The following is a 17861-nucleotide window of genomic DNA, read 5'->3' as shown; positions in this document are numbered from 1 at the left end:
CACCTAAGTGTGGATAAAATAGGCACACACCCTCACACCCTCACCACACACTTCCTTTCAGGTGAGCAGCTACTGTATATCTCATGTAAATAAAATGTTAACAAAATGATAGGGCAGCATTATTCTTCATGCTGGGAACAATTGTTAGCTTACCTCTAGGTCAGAAGTTCTATGCTGTGGCTTTATTATATTTCAAAAGATTTGTGATCATCTCAGTTGGCATAAAATTATTTATTCAAAATAATGTTTTAGATCAATATCATGCAAATAATTTCTATTTATGATGGTTATTGTGTAAATAAAATCCAAATAGAGGAAAGCTGTAGTTTACAACAAATGACAGAGAACATAGTGTGTTTGACCGGAAAAAAAAAAAAAAAAAAAGGCAAAAGAAAATCCCCCAATTCAAGTCTTTATAGTATGTCAAGTTAAAATTCTAGATGAGTAAAAGAAAATAATATATTAGGACAAATTTAACCAGAAGAAAAATATATAATCCTATTTAATTCCAGAAACATCTTTTCTAATGCCTAAAATAGGTGAGATATTTTTATGAATCAATAGGAAAAAACACTATTAACATAGTAGAAAAGTAGGCAAATAGTATGTTAATTTACAGAGAAATATCTAAGGTACAGTACTCTTTAATACCAACTATTCACTGGATTATTACTATTTTTAAAGATTTTATTATTTTTTTAAAGATTTTATTTATTCATGAGAGACACAGAAAGAGAGGCAGAGACACAGGCAGAGGGAGAAGCAGGCTGCATGCAGGGAGCGCGATGTGGGACTCGATTCTGGATCCTGGGATCACACCCTGAGCCGAAGACAGATGCTCAACTGCTGAGCCACCCAGGCATCCCAACATAGTGGATGTTGTGATGTGGCTTCAGACTTCCCTTTTGACTAATGGCAATAATCCTCCCAGCTGCTGCGAGTATTTGAGGATCCCTTGCCCAAGGTCTCCCCTTTCTATGGGAGGGCCATCCCAGCTCCAGAGCTCTCCAGATGCAGTTGCACCAGTGATCAACTTCCCCTCTGCCGAAACCTGCATCTGTCGCATCTCCTGGGTGTTGCTATTGAGAGAGTACTCTCCACAAAGCCTGGGTAGAAATCTGAGTCTGCTTCATGGGAATTTGACCTATCACAGGTTACGAGGGATTTCTGCCTTTTTTTTTTCTTTTTTATAAATTCTCTTTTCCTGTTTAAAATTGGGGTTAGAAACTATCTAGAAAGAGAGATACCTATAAAAAACGGTGACTCTCTTTTTATATGATGATCTAAGGCCAGAAACTAGGAACTTCATCTAATTCCAGTTACTGTAATAAGACAATTGAAGTGATAAGATTTTTTTTATCCATCCAGCAGAAATAGTACTTTCAGACATCTGTATATAACATAAGGTTTGTTATTTGTATTTTAGTGTAAAGAACTGGCCAAGTCCAAGGCAGAAGTGGCCTGCATTGCAGTGTATGAGACAGATGTGTTTGTTGTTGGAACTGAGAGAGGACGTGCTTTTGTCAACACCAGAAAGGATTTTCAGAAAGATTTCGTAAAATACTGTAAGTATTATATTTTTATCATTTGTATTTCATAAATATTGTGCCTAAATATTTGTGGATAACAAATGTCTTATTTCTTTCTTTCTTTTTTTTTTTTTTTTAAAGATTTTATTTATTTATTCATGAGAGGCAGAGACACAGGCAGAGGGAGAAGCAGGCTCCACGCAGGGAGCCCGATGTGGGACTCGATCCCGGGACTCCAGGATCACGCCCTGGGCCGAAGGGAGGCACTCAACCACTGAGCCACCCAGGCGTCCCCAATATCTTACTTTCTAAAGCAGAATGATATTTATACTAAAAAAGACTTTCTAAAATGTCTAGAGAGACATTTCAAAATGCTCAGTGTTCCCAACATGATAATATATAAGGGTAAATACTGAAGAGTTTAAGAAAAATGGTAAATGTTTATTCTGTGTTCCTTGCTTGGTGTTACTTTGGATTGGTGGCACATATGAGAGACAAGGTAGAGAAATCTTGAATTGATTAAAGGTTCTTGTTTAAGTAAATAGTTATTTTCTTGATAGGTACTTGGTGTGTTCAGAGCAAGTCTTTGTGCATGAAATTCGCGTAAGCATGATATAAAGTTAAACTGGCCTCTTTGATTCCCTCAATAGAATCAACTTGTTAGGATTCTCAGTGTGTTCTGTGGTTCTTCATTTGGGAGTTCATCCAGTTGGTGAAAATTTAACTCGATACACAACAAACACAGTAGATAAATTTGCTGTAGGCTGTTACTACCTATGATCTTACACAGACCGATTTTGTATCCATGTTTAACCTTACACTGCCTGCCAGTGTCATGTTGTCTCAGTGATCTAGCCTCTTTTTAAACATGGAAAGAACAAAATGGTGGGGATGTCTACAGGCATACGTGACATCCGTGAGTGTGTCTTTAAGTGCCAAACTTAAATTTCCATTAGCAAGTTAGATCCAATTCATGATGAATTGAGCAGATCATGGGTGAATAAAATAGTTTTCTTATTAACATTAATTTTTAGTCCTGTTAGAATGCATATCTTCACACTGTATGCCTGCTTCCACCCCCACTATAATCTTTTAAGCTTTATGGTAGTATAATCTAGTTAATTTTTTTTCATTATTTCTGATTGTTTTGAGAATTTTTAAGGCTTTGATCATGTTTGTGTATTTAAGTTTATAGTAATGTTGTTTTGATTATGTGTATATCAGCTGCCATCTGTCCCATGAATACTATAATCCCACTGGCAGCTGTGTTTATATTCCCATTCCCTATACTGCCTTGCTTATGTGGTTCTCCAGTGGTTAGAACTAAGCATTAGGGGAATTGTCCACAGTTGCAAACTGTAGTCCCTGCCCATTAGTATTCATCCTTTCTTTTTTGTTACCAATAATTCAATGCCTTAGAGAATAATCTTTGGAAGTAATTCTTAAGTATGTAATATTTGTTTATATAAGGTATTTTGTACACAAAGGTCAATAGTAGTCTTCTGACACCTAATCAGTAGGTTTATGAGTCAGTTTTACAATTTCTTGGGGAAAATTCTCTTTCCCAAGGTTTGGCAAAGCACTGTCCAGGAGCAATGAGATGATATGAATCACTCATAATTTAAAATATTTGAGTTATGACAATAAGAAGGAGAAACAAGTAAAATTTATTTTAGTAGTTATAGTTTAACCTGATCTATTTAAAACATTATCATTCAGCATCAACATAGAAGTGATTAATGGGATATTTTGCATACCCTTTTTACTAAGTTTTTAAAATCCAGTATGTATTGGCAATTTTACCACACATCTTTTTTTTTTTTTTTTTTTTTAAAGATTTTATTTATTTATTCATGAGAGACACAGAGAGGCAGACACAGGCAGAGGGAGAAGCAGGCTCCATGCAGGGAGCCTGACGCAGGACTCGATCTCGGGTCTCCAAGATCATGTCCTGGGCCAAAGGCAGCACTAAACTGCTCAGCCACCCGGGCTGCCCTTTACCACACGTCTTAATTTGGATTAGTACACATTTCAGGTGCTCAGTAGCCACAGATGTCTAGTGGCTAATTGTTGAACTTCTTGAACCTGGAATTTTTTTTTGTGGTGGTGTGATAATTTTATATTTAGGGACGCCTGGGTGGCTCGGTGGTTGAGTGTTTGCCTTTGGCTCAGGGTGTGATCCCCTAGTCCTGGGATCGAGTCCCACATCGGGCTCCCTGTGTGGAGCCTGCTTCTCGCTCTACCTATGTCTCTGCCTTTCTCCCTGTGTCTCTCATGAATAAATAAATAAAATATTAACGATAATCTTATATTTAAATTTGGAGTTGATTTAGTTGTCAATAAAAGTATTCATTTAGTGCATTAAGAAAAAGTTTGTAGCTGGTGAATTACTCTAAAGATACCTTTTTATTTTATTTTTTATATTTTATTTATTTATTCATCAAAGACAGACACAAGTAGAGGGAGGAGAAGCAGGCTCCCTGCGGGCAGCCTGATGCAGGACTTGATCCCGGGAATCACACCTGGAGCCAAAGGCCAGGGGTAGCGCTCCATCTTGGGTCTGCAGCCAGCCTGCTCGGCACGCATGTAGCAGCAGTCGTGCTGATGACAGCACCCGTCGATGGTGTCCCGGGGCTGGCCATGGCCACCCAGGCCACAGTAGCAGCCATAGCTTATGTAGGACAGGACTCAGCCACTGAGCCACCTAGCCATCCCTAAAGATACCTTTTTATTTTTTATTTTTATTTTTTAATGATTTATTTATTTATTTATTTATTTATTTATTTTTTTTGTAGATTTTATTTATTTATTCTTGAGAGATAGAAGGAGAGACAGAGCCAGAGACACAGGCAGAGGGAGAAGCAGGCTCCATGCACCGGGAGCCCGACGTGGGATTCGATCCCGGGTCTCCAGGATCGCGCCCTGGGCCAAAGGCAGGCGCCAAACCGCTGCGCCACCAAGGGATCCCTGATTTATTTTTTTTATTCATGAGAGACAGAGAGAGAGGGGAAGTGACACAGGGAGCCGATTCTGTGATCCGGAATCCAGGATCACAACCTGAGGCGAAGGCAGGCACCCAAATGCTGAGCCACCCAGGCGTCCCTAAAGATACCTTTTTAAAAAAAATATTTGTAGCAGGTCACCTGGGTAGCTCAGTGGTCGGACATCTGCCTTTGGCTTGGGTCATTATCCCGGTGTCCTGGGATCATCATGAGATTTAATTCCATGACCCTGAGATCATGACTTGAGCTGATGACAGGTGCTTAACCAACTGAGCCCCCCAGGTGCTCACTCCTCTTTGTCTTTTTATAACAAATCATAAATACTAGAATATAGAAAAAAGTATTCTTACCAAAGTCTAAATATTAAGATAATGAATATGAGCCTTTTATATCAATATTTTATAGGTGTTGAAGAAGAAGAAAAGGCTGCAGAAATGCATAAGATGAAATCTACAACCCCAGCAAATCGGATGAGTGTAGACGCTGTAGAGATTGAGACACTCAGAAAAACAGTTGAGGACTATTTCTGCTTTTGCTATGGTAAGGTTATACACCTGAATTTTCTAAAAGATATTATAAAGTTGAGTTTGGTAAAGGGTGGATTGTGTAACTGGTTTCATAGTCAAACTGCACACTTTTGACAAACGGAGTGAATCAACTTCAAATCAGTGGGTTAGGGGATCCCTGGGTGGCGCAGCGGTTTGGCGCCTGCCTTTGGCCCAGGGCGCGATCCTGGAGACCCGGGATCGAATCCCACGTCGGGCTCCCGGTGCATGGAGCCTGCTTCTCCCTCTGCCTGTGTCTCTGCCCCTCTCTCTCTCTCTGTGTGTGTGTGACTATCATAAATAAATAAAAAAATTTAAAAAAAAGCTTGTTCTCACCATCTCCCCTATACTCTCCCTTAAACATTTGTTTATTTAAAAAAAAAAAAAAAAAAATCAGTGGGTTAACATCAGGAATGACCGTACTTCCCATTTCTAGTTTGAAGGAACCTGGAAACAAACATACCTATTAGATCTATGGGATAGGTGTTTTTGTTTTTAATCTTTTTCTTTTTATGAGCTGTTCAAGGTTTATAGGTAAAGAGGAAAGTAGATTTCCTATGTACCCACTGGCCCAATACTTGCATAGCTCCCTCCCACTACAACTGCCTACCCCCAACCTACATTAACTCAACATAATCACCCAAAGAGAATGGTTTATTTTGCCCCCTGTGTTGATCTCACCAGTTCCTGAAAAAAACCCACCTTTTGTTAGTCTAAACATGTGGTAAGCAAAGCTCTTCAGAGAAACAGTGGAAGGGAGAAGATACTGGTTACACACTGTGAGGTTGTAGTAAATTTCATCTCTGGGGAGTAGGGTTTCTAGCATCTGTGGCTCACTGCCTGATATACAACGACAGGGTGGTAGAGCACACCCAGTTGTGAATATCAGTTTTCTCTATCTAATAAGTTTTCGCTGAGAAGATTGGCCAAAAATTGCCTGATGTTTTATGATGACAATAGGACCTGTCAGGTTTCCATGTTCTAAGCCTGAATTGTATATGAAAAGGTTGTATTAAACCAGGGTGAGGCCATTGTAAAGAAAGACACTAGTGGAAAAAATCAGCCATTGTTCCTTTTGTTTTTGTGTAGGTTTTATATAAATATTTTATGTACTTTTCATTTTGACCTTTTGGATCTGTTTCAGGCTTAGAACTTCTAACGTGGGAATAGGGCCCTCTGCTATTTTGAAGTCATTTTGACATCGGATATTACAAAACAGCATGAAGGCTATTTGTTAAGCCGTGATCAACTAATGATGGTTTTGTTTTTTAATCTCAACATTTAATGATGTTTACCCTCTTTCTACCTCACCCCTCTCCCTCACTCTCAGGGAAAGCTTTAGGCAAATCAACTGTGGTACCTGTTCCATATGAGAAGATGCTACGAGATCAGTCAGCTGTGGTCGTGCAGGGGCTTCCAGAAGGAGTTGCCTTTAAACACCCCGAGAACTATGATCTTGCCACCCTGAAATGGATTTTAGAGAACAAAGCAGGGATTTCATTTATCATTAAGAGGTAAAGTACTTTACCCCTTGCTTATCAATAGTTTATTATATAACATTGAATATGCAGTTCATTTTAGTATGTTTTTAAAATTCTTGTTTACTGTAGAAGTCATTTAAATTTATGCTTGACAATAGTTTTATTTTGTATATTTATGTATAGTTTTTCATTTTGTTTTAATGCAGACCTTTCCTAGAGCCAAAGAAGCACCTAGGTAAGTGATTACTTTGTTTACAGATTGTTCCTAAACCTATTGGGCCAAACTGAACATATTTTACTGATTTTTATTTTCTTTGAGACTATGATGTAATACATTTTGGAACTAGGGTGTTCTATATAAACCAATGAAAAGTCACTGAGCTGAAAAACTAGAGACTTGTTTTTTGTTTCTGGCTCTGCTACTCTGTTTATGTTGTAGTCAAGGTTTTACCTTGGCAACATATACAATCATACATTGGATCTGCCCTCATTTCCCAGAATTAAGAGGATGACTTAATTACCTAGCGTTCATTGAACAGGCGCAGAATTGTTGGGCACAAGATTGAATGAGGAGGAGATACACAACTGTGCATCAAGCATTAAAGCTTCGGAGTGCTGGTAGTTTAATGTGAGACATAAAAAAAAGCCCATAAAGTCACCACAGCAAGAGCATAACGTACACACTACACAAATGGTTAGAGAAAATTCTGTGGAAGTTCATTGCAGGAAGGAATCATTTACAGCCCAAGAAGGTTTTGAAATTGAAGAAGGCATTAAGATGGGCCCTTGAAAAATGAGAATTTCGATAGGACTTTCTTTTGGGACACTTAAGCCATTCCATTTGAAGGGAAAAGTGATTTTTAGGAGACTGATGGCCTTTGGAGGCAGGTTTTTTTGAGACTTTTGAAAATAAATGACCATTATTGTTCATAGCCTCTACCAGTATAAGAAAGAAAGGACAGAATAATATATATACACATGCAATGTATTTTATTTTTTGCTAAATAACCTTCGTTTATTTCTTACCACGATGAAAAGATTAATATTTTATATGTTTTATTGAGGTATAGTTAGGATGCCATAAGATTCGCCTATTTTAATTATATAATTCAGTGGGATTTATTTATTTATTTATTTATTTATTTATTTATTTATTTATTTATTTATAATTTATTTATGATAGTCACACAGAGAGAGAGAGAGAGAGAGAGGCAGAGACACAGGCAGAGGGAGAAGCAGGCTCCATGCACCAGGAGCCCGACGTGGGATTCGATCCCGGGTCTCCAGGATCGCGCCCTGGGCCAAAGGCAGGCGCCAAACCGCTGCGCCACCCAGGGATCCCTCAGTGGGCTTTAGTAAATTGACAGAGTTTACAAAGTTTTACAATCATTGTCACAGTCTAATTTCAGAATATTTTTATCCTCATCTCTGTTATTTTCATATTTGCATGAAGGGTATATAAAATACACAGTGTGGATCCTTTTGGATTATCTTTTTTCACTCAGCATAATTCAGTTGAGGCTCATCCAGATCATTGGATGTATTAATAGTTATTTCCTTTCTCTTACTGAATGGCGAATATTCCTACATACGAATATACTACTCATTTATCCATTTACTGGTTGATAGGCCTTTAGATTGTTTCCACTGGGCTGTTACGAATCATACTAAAGAATCATACTACCATGGGCATACTTGAACAAGTTTTTGTGTGGACACATACTTTAATTTCTCTTGGGTTTAGATACCCAGGAATAGAATTGCTGAATCATAGACTAATTTCACATTTAGCTTTTAAAAAACTGCCAAGCTCCCTTCATGGTGCCTGTACTATTTTAGGTTCCTATGGGCATTGTCTGAGGGTTCCACTTTCTCCACATTCCTCTTAACACTTGGTATTGTCTTTTTGGTTTTAACCATCCTAATGGATGTGAAGTGGTATGCCATTGTGGCTTTGATTTGCATATCCCTAATTACTAAAAATGTTAAGTATCTTTTCATGGGATTAGTGGCCAGTGACCATTTATGTATATTCTTTGAAGTAAGGTTTGTTCAGGGCCTTTCCATGTGTTTTAATTGGATTATTTGTAGTTTTATTATTGAGTTGTAAGAGTTCTTTATAGATTTTTGATATGTATATTTTCTCTAGTTTTACAAGCTGTCTTTTGGCAGTGTCCTGTGAGGAACAAAAGGTTTTTAAAAACTTTATTTATTTATTTGAAAGAGAGAGAGCATGAGCAGGGGGGAGGAGCAGAGGGAGAAGGAGAAGCATCCTTCCTATTGAACAGGTAGCTGGGCGTGGGGCTCGATCCCTGGGTCCTGGGGCCATAAGCTGAGTGGAAGGCAGACACCTAACTGACTGAGCCACCCAGGCACCCGAGAACAAAAGCTTTTAATTTTTACAAAGCCCAATTCATTCTTTTAATTCTTATGCTTTTGATCTCATATCTCAGATCATCCATTGCCTATCACAAGGTCATGAGAATGTGTTATGTTTTCTTCTCTAAGTTTTTATATTCTGAGTTACTACGTTTAGATCTGTGGTAAGTTCTTTTTTTTTTTTTTTTTTTTTTTTGTGGTAAGTTCTGAGTTAGTTTTTGTATATGGCACATGATGAAGGTGGAAATTCAGTTTGCATGTGGCTGTCCAGTTGTTTAGCACAATTTGATGAAAAAAAATGTACTTTCTTCCCGGAAGTGCTTTGGGATTTTTGTTAGAAAGTTAGTTGAGGGCAGCCCCGGTGGTGCAGCGGTTTAGCGCCGCCTTCAGCCCGGGGTGTGATCCTGGAGACCCGGAAGTCCCACGTTGGGCTCCTCTCTCTCTCTAATAAATAAAAAGTCTTTAAAAAAGAAAGTTAGTTGACCCTGCCTGTTTCTGAGCTTTCTATGTCATGGATCCTGTTGTGTGTGAATCAGGATAGTTTAACTCTGCAGTCTGAATGCTTTTTATATCTTCATCTTATTTTTCTAGCCAGAATGTCCAATATAATATCGAATGGAGGTGGTGATAGGAGCCTCACCCTCTCAGTATTGGGAGGAAGACATTTGGCTTTGCCAGTATGGTAGCTGTTGTTTTTTTGTAGATGTCCTTTATAAGAAAGAAAAGCTTTATTGCTTTGTTTAATTTTAAATTCCAAATTTTCTTAAGCAATATTTTTTTCCTGAAGTGTTCTAGGTTTTAATCTGCCATTTGTACTTTTTGAAGTCTTCTATAAATTTCTTTTGAAACACTGGGGCCTGGTAGTTAACTAAAGAATGTTTCTTATAGGGTGCTTACACCAGGTGGTACAAGCAGGAGGGTTTGTATGACTGCTTTTTTTTATCATCTTGACTCAAAATAATTGGAAAGTTTTTATTGTAATGGGATGTTTTCCAGTTTTTAAAGTTTTTGATAACTTTGTTGAGTTATTATTATTATTAAAGGTTTTATTTATTTGAGAGTGTGCAGACAAGCGGGAGGGGCAGAGGGAGCGGGAGAAACAGACTCTCTGCTGAGCAGGGACCCCAACTTGGGGCTCGATCCTAGGACCTGAGCTGAAGGCAGATTCTTAACCTACTGAGCCACCCAGGTGTCCCTTGTTGAGTTATTATTGGCATAAAATAAACTACACATATTTAGAGTGTAGAGTGTATGTTGACTTTTGATACATGTATATACTGTGAAAACCATCAATACAGTCAAGACAAGGAACATATCTTTCACCCCAAGTTTTCTGTCGGCCTTTGATAATTCCTGTCTTTTGTTTCTCCTACCCTTAATCCCAGGCAACCATTGATTTTGTCACTGTGGATTTATTTGCATTTTCTAGACTTTTAAAATAGAAATTGAATCATAGTAGGTACTTTTTTTTTGTCTTATTTTGAGATTTATGCCTGTTTGTGTATCAGTAATTCCTTATTTTCCTGATGAGTATTACAGTAAAGGTACACTATAATTGTTTACCCATTCACCTGTTCACGAAAATTTGGGTTTCCATTTCTTGGCTTTTATAAGGAAAACTACTGTGAATATTTCAGTGTAAGACCTTATGTGGACACACATTTGGGTAAATACCTAATATTGGAGTGGCACATGGTATTTACATAAATGATTCTTCAGGAACGTGCCAATCTGGTTTTTAGTGTGATTTATTTCATTTGGTGGTCCCACCAACATTGAGAGTCCCAGTTATTCTATATCTTCATTCACATTTGGTGGCTTCTCTTTACATTTTAATTTTTTTGCAAACATAAAATTCATGGGCTTTTTAATATAAAATTCATGGTTTTAAAGTGTGCAGTTCATCTTGTATATTTACAAGATGGGCAACTGTCACCTCAGTCTTAATTTCAGAATATTTTTATCACTCTCAAATAGAAATCCTGTATCTGTTACTCAGTCACTGTTTGCTTGATGTATCCCTAACAGAAATCTTTATCAGCACTCCTGTGTCAGTATAGGCTTCTTCTCTACTGTTGGAGTAATAGTGCATTGGTGTATTTGTTTCACTGATAAACCTATGAGCTTTGGGGCACCTGGGTGGCTCATTTGGCTAAGTGTCTGCCTTTGGCTTAGGTCATGATCCCAGGGTCCTAGGATCGATTTCTATGTCCAGCTCCCTGCTCTGCGGGGAGCCTGCTTCTCCCTCTCCCTCTGCCTGCTGCTTCCCCTACTTGTGCTCTGTCAAATAAATAAAATCTTTAAAAAAATTATGAGCTTTTTCCTTAAGGGGGGAGGGTGCTGGTGGGTGAGGGGGTGAAAACTGTTGGATGGTCATCATCCCCACTCCCCTTCCTTTGAGGGAAGAATGAAGGACATTGTTATGTGGATTCACACTGCTGCGTGCCCTCCACTGTGACCTGGAGCTGTGGACATCCCTACCCTGCTTACTCTCTGTTGAGGACCTTTGGAAATATTAGTTGAAAGTGTTGGCAAAACCTAAATCTCACTATTTTTTTGTACATAGGTGGTCGCGTAATGGTAACAGATGCTGAAAGGTCCATGCTGTCTCCAGGTGGAAGGTAAAAAGCAAAGTTCATCAGTACACATAAACCTGCACATCCACATCCCGGGGACTTTAGTTTTTCGAATCTTGAGGAATTAGAACATTAAAAGGCCCGTATCACATGTCTTGAGGGTTAATATTTAGCTGATTCATTTGGGGTTCTGTGAAAATGCAGTGTTTGACTGAGTAGCTCTGGGGGGAAGCATTTAAGATAGGTTGATAACCACACTGGGAAGAGGAGGGCCTTAGAGTAACATGGAATTTGCAAGTTATTATGTTATCCTATGTCGTCAGTCTTTTTTCCCCCCAAAAAAGTTGATTGGAATTAAAATACTAAATTCAGTGGACAAGTTATCGTTATGCAAGAGATAAATATGTAAACTTAAAAAGTTGAGGCAGATTTGCCTTGAGCTTGGCCAGGTGAGTGATTTTGTGTGTTGGTATGTGGATAGCCCGCACCAGTGCAGAGCTTCATTAAGGCTTTTTTCCTTTCAGCTGTGGCCCCGTCAAAGTGAAAACTGAACCCACAGAAGATTCTGGTATGTGCTTGCTAGTGCTTTTAGAATCTGTGAAATAAAAGTAAGGGAACCTTTTCCTTAATGTGGAAGATTGTATTTTGACTTATTTTTTACTGTGATGTACTGATGAGAAGCAGACAGAACAGATTTGTTCCATTGGTGACATTGTCTCTTAATGTTACCAGATACTATACTAAAACCTGAAAAAGTTTGTTTACTGAATGGTAGCCAGAAGTTTGTTGCTGATTACATGTTTGTAAGCAAATTTGTTAATAGGTTTTGCCCCCGATTACATAGGAACAGTAGTGTAAAATGTCATCTCTTTCTGCAGTGCTTTTTACACAAGCCAAGCAAGTAATCTTACTCTCCCTGCCTCCCCCCGTCTGCCACCTATTTCTACTCTCTAGGGAGACTGCTTTTAACTTTATGCTGTTTTTGGTGTTCATTTCCTTACTTTTAAATGTCATGCTTGTACTCTTATTTCATATATATTTTTTGGGTAGCTTTATCGAGTGAGATACAGCCAAATTCACTTAGCCCTAAGTATAAAATTCGGTGGTGTTGAGTACACAGAGTTTTGCAGTAATCATGACAATCTGATATTGGAAAATTTTTATCATCCCAGATGGAAACCTGGTGCCCAAGTAGAAACCATATTCCCACCATTAATCTAATTTTGGGTTTTGTAGGTTACCTGGACATTGCATATGAGTAGAATCATACAATATGGTATTTTACATTTGCCTCTTTTAAACTCTGCATCATGTTTGGAGATTCATCTTCAAAAATAGTTGTAGTGTATATAAGTAGTTCATACCCTGAATATTATTCCATTGTATAGATATACTACCTTTTCTTAATCCATTTACCATTTGGGCATTTGAATTGTTCGTACTTTTTGGCTGTTTTGAGTAACATGGCTGTGAACATTCACATATTTGTCTTTGTGTGGAAAGAAGTCTCTCTTCATTTCTTTGGTATACATAGATACCCAGGAGCGAATTGCTACTTCTGTGGTAACTGTACTTATAAGCAACTGACAAATTGTTTTCTAGAGTGGCTGTACATTCTTAGCAGCAATGTCTGAGGTTTCAGTTTCTCTGTATCTTGGCTAAATGTGGTAATGTCTGTCTTTTTTTGATTATAGTCATTCTAGGGATTCTCAAGTGGTATCTCATTGTGTGGGTTTTTTTTTTTTTTTTTCCTTTATGCTCTTAAATAGACATTTTATTTTTAGAGCAGTTTTAGGTTCACAACAAAACTCAACAAAAAGTATTTTTTGTTCTCATGTACCTTCTACTCTCCCTCCCACTATGGACATCCCACATCAAAGTGGTATTAAAAATGATGAACCATTATCACCTAGCATCTATAGTTTACATTAAGGTTTAGTCTTGTACATTTTGTGGATTTTGATAAATGTATAATGATGACTTGTCTGTATCATACAGAATAGTTTCACTGCCCTAAAAGTCCTCTGCCCTCTGCCTTTTCATCTGTCTCTCTCCTCTAACACCTGGCCATCCATCACTGATCTTTTTACTGCCTTCATTGTTTTGCCTTTTCCAAGATATCCTAGAACTGTGTTTTTTTTTTTTTTTAAGATTATTTATTTATGTGACATGAACAGGGGGAGGGGCAGAGAGAGAAGCAGGCTCCCTGCTGAGGAGGGAGCCTGATGCTGGACTCCATCCAAGGACACGGAGATCATGACCTGAGCTGAAGGCAGCTACTTAATCGACTAGCCACCCAGATGCCTCTGGAACTGTGGTTTTAATTGCATTTTCCTAATGATGTTGAACATCATTTTATGTGCTCATTAGGTATTCATATATTGCCTTTGATGAAATGTCTTTTTAAATCTTTTGCTCATTCTTTAATTATGTTGTTTCTTTTCTTTTTGGTTATTTTTTTCATTTTTTTTTTTTTAAAGAGAGGGAGTATGCAGACACAAGTGGGGGTCAGGGGGAGAGAGGGAGGAAAGTAGACTGCCTGCTGAACAGGGAGCCCAATGCGGCACTCAGTCCCAGGACCCTGAGATCATGACCTAAGCTGAAGGCAGGTGTTTAACTGACTGAGCCACTGAGGCACCCTGCAACTTTATCTTTAAAAAATAATACATAATTTTAAAAGATCATTGTATTATTACCAGGAATATATTTTATAATTAGCTTTGGTGATTGGCAAAGAGAAATTGACATTTACTGCATTTTTGTACTGAAGGCATATATAAACTGTATGATCTAATAAGCAGAGGCTATAGCTGGAGTCCAAACATTTGAATTTTGTAAAATGCAGTTCTATGTCACTGCAAAATAGTGATATTTTCGGTTTGACCTCTTAGAGAGGATGGAAGCCAATTTTCAGTTTTGTTATGTCCATGTTTGCATTGTTGCAGAGCCGATCTTTTATTGTGCTCTCAAATTAGTTAAACCATTCTCTGGGCTGCCTGACTGGCTCAATTGATAGAGCATAGGACAATTCTTGATTTTGGGGTTGTAAGTTCGAGCCCTATGTTGGGTGTAGAAATTTTAATAAAAAATGAAATCTTCAAAAGAAAATTACCTTATGTAGTGAATTTCAGACTTAAGTTTCATCTAGGAACACAAGGATATTATTAGTAAATCTCTAAACTCACTTTTTCTTGTTACTAAAATAATTAGAAATAATATATCATCTGAGTAGATGATAAGAAGGCAGCAAAAACCCTTAACCTGGGGCACCTGTGTAGCTCAGTGGTTGAGCGTCTGCCTTTGGCTCTGGTCATAATCCTGGGGTCCTAGAATTGAGCCCTGCATTGGGCACCCCCCCAGGAAGCCTGCTTCTCCCTCTGCCTATGTCTCGGCCTCTTTCTCTGTGTATCTCATGAATAAATAAAATCTTAAAAAAAGAAATCCTTAACCTGATTGATTGGACTATCGTACATAATTGTAAATACCAGCCCATCATTGTGTTTAGTAGAGAACCACTAGAAGCATTCTTTGTATGATGAAGAAGCACATTTCACCAGTTTCTTACCAGTGTGCTAGTACAAACCAGTAAAAGAATGAGGTTTCAGTAATTAGGAAGTGGAGGGCATCATTAGCTTGTACAGACAATAGGATTCTGTATTTAGAACACCAAAGAGAATCAACTAAAGCACTTGAAAACAAAATAGTGAGAGTCTGACTTGACTTTGTGAAGTGTGAAAAATTGCATATATATAGAGTTCAGATTAAAAGCATTGTGGGGGGGGGGGAAATTCAGTAATCATCCGAATGATTTCTAAGCACCACATAAGACTAAGAGGAATTAAAAATGAAGGATGGCAGATTCAGCCAAAATGTGTCAGGGACATGTGAGATGCAGGGAATGGCTTCTTGCAGGACATATGACAAGCGGTTGTTGTAGTGGACTTACGGAGAGCCAATCCAAAGAGTAAATGATCAGAGATTCAAGAAGCAAGAGAAAATGCTTGGTTTTGTTAAAGAGAGATAAAAACCCAACAGAGGTGGAAGTTGTACTAGCAGATTGGCAAACACTCTGCTCATACTCAGTAAAGAGTAGGTGGACATGGCAGCTTTAAAAATTCTTGATGACTGCTTAAATGGTTGCTTTATTATGTAGATGATGCTTTGGTAATTCTTGTCATTTCATTTTATTCACTTTTTAAATATTTTATTTATTTAAAATGTTTTTTAATTTATTCATAAGAGAGAGAGAGAGAAAGAAAGGCAGAGACACAGGTAGAGGGAGAAGCAGACTCCATGCAGGGAGCCCGACGTAGAACTCGATCCCAGGTCTCATGCCCTGGGCTGAAGGCGGTGCTAAACCACTGAACCACCGGGGCTGCCCTTAAGATTTTATTTTTAAGTAATCTCTGTAGTGAATATGGGGCTGAAGTCACAACCCCGAGATTAAGGGTTGTGTGTTCCAACCGAGATAGCCAGATGCCCCTTTCTTATCATTGAAGGTACACATGTTCTTTGATCCTTTGCTGCCTTACAAAAACAGCACTTAACCTACAGCTCCATCAGTGGAATACCTGCTGATAATGCAGGTGTCCAGAAGACAGAGTGCTACTTAGTTGAGGAAATGCTACCATGGTGAATAGATGAATGATACTGTAGTTGTTTAAATTTTTTTTAAAGACTTTATTTATTTATTAATGAGAGACACACAGAGAAAGAGAGAGAGAGAGTGAGGCAGAGACACCAGCAGAGGAAGAAGCAGGCTCCATGCAGGGGGCTCGACGTAGGACTCTATTCCAGGTCCCCAGGATCACGCCCTGGGCCAAAGGCGGTGCTAAACCGCTGAGCCACTGGGGCTGCCCAGTTGTTTAAATTTTTATCTTAAAGTGTTAACATTTAAAAATTATTGCAGACTTTTAGGAAACCCACATGTACCATGTCCGGGAATTTTCCCTGTATCATTGGACATAAAGTTGCCAACATGATGCCCTTTCACTCTTTGAAGTGTGTGATTCTTACAAACCAGGACATGGTCCCACGTTGCCACAGAGCAGTCATCAAAATAAGGGCAATAAGTTACTCCCATCTAATTCTCAAACCTTTCTCAAGTTTTGCTATTGTGTTTGTGGATGGCTTCTTCACTCTGGAGTGTCTCCTAATCTTTCTGGGTCATCTTCCTGTGACCTGGGCACGTTTGAAGGAAGTATCTAATATTTTCTCATGACTGGATTCATGTAATGCCTTTTTATTTTATTTATTTATTTTTAAGCAAAAGTATCATAGAAGTGATACTGTGTTCATTCATATCAGGTGGTGATTTCTCTTGATCCCTTTACTGTTGGTTTCATTTATGAGATGAAAGTTAGTTTTGAGAGGCTTTTCCTCTATGAACTTACTTCTTCTTTTCCTTTGTACTAATTATATTTGTGGAAGTTTCTCTGAGACTCTAGAAATATGTGCCACTCCTCATCAGGCTTTCCATTAAAATCAGTTTATTACTTTCATATGTTTCTATTTTATTCAACACATTATTATCAGTATTTATCTTGATTTGCAAATAGTCCTTTCTTTGGCCTTTGGGAGCCACTTCAAGAAGTCCCAAGTCCTTTCCCTGGTCCATATGTCATCTATCATTTTAGATAACTTTTTTTTTAAAGATTTTATTTATTCATGAGAGACCTAGAGAGAGAGACAGACAGACACAGGCAGAGGGAGAAGCAGGCTCCACGCAGGGAGCCCGACGTGGGACTCGATCCCGGGTCTCCAGGATCAGGTCCTGGGCTGAAGGCGGCGTTAAACCCCTGAGCTACCCCGGCTGCCCGATAACTTTTTTCTTTCTTGTAGTAGAACATGGTCAAGGTTTGTCTCTAATCCCTGTCTAGTCCAGCTCTAGTATCAACCATTTCAAGAAGCCGTGGTTCCTGAGTGATATTGAGACAAAAGGATCTTGGTGCTGGGTGTGTTGACTGCAGTTGGGATGTTACTATTTCTAACAAAGCTTGGGAACCTATGTGTGTGCCTTATATACATGTGTTTGTATACATGTAAATATATCTATGCCTCCATTTACATCTCTATTTTTCCATGCCCATATTTTCAGTTCTTGACATCCCAAGGGTTCCTTCCCCTCCTTTTCCTGTATAATTCCTGTCTGTTGCAATGAGGATCCTGCTAGTCAGATATTCTTAATATATTTACTTCATTGGACCTATGTCCTGTTTTGTAGCCCATGGCTCCTTGGCTCACTCCCACTTTGGCCTTTCCTGTTGGGCTGTCATCACCTGTGCTTGCCCACTCATCTACCTCCGTCTCCTAAAGCCCTCCTTGGTGTCCCCTTAATCTCCTGTAAGTC

At 38.6% G+C, this 17861-nt stretch overlaps 1 protein-coding gene across 12 annotated transcripts in view; it reads left to right on the top strand.

Moving 5' to 3' along the window:
• Positions 1-17861, top strand: part of GTF2I (general transcription factor IIi) — an 84980-nt gene that overhangs the window by 518 nt on the left and 66601 nt on the right. For all 12 annotated transcript variants that reach the window (XM_041747897.1, XM_041747896.1, XM_041747893.1 and 9 more), the window contains exons 2-7: positions 1427-1565; positions 4937-5071; positions 6407-6590; positions 6764-6792; positions 11503-11557; positions 12037-12080. In XM_041747897.1, the coding sequence (XP_041603831.1) occupies positions 1427-1565; positions 4937-5071; positions 6407-6590; positions 6764-6792; positions 11503-11557; positions 12037-12080 (586 nt within the window). The remainder of the gene's footprint in view (positions 1-1426; positions 1566-4936; positions 5072-6406; positions 6591-6763; positions 6793-11502; positions 11558-12036; positions 12081-17861) is intronic.

The sequence above is a fragment of the Vulpes lagopus genome, chromosome 3, assembly GCF_018345385.1.
Source record: "Vulpes lagopus strain Blue_001 chromosome 3, ASM1834538v1, whole genome shotgun sequence".
NCBI lineage: Eukaryota > Metazoa > Chordata > Mammalia > Carnivora > Canidae > Vulpes > Vulpes lagopus.
This window is presented reverse-complemented; position numbering and strand designations above follow the sequence as displayed.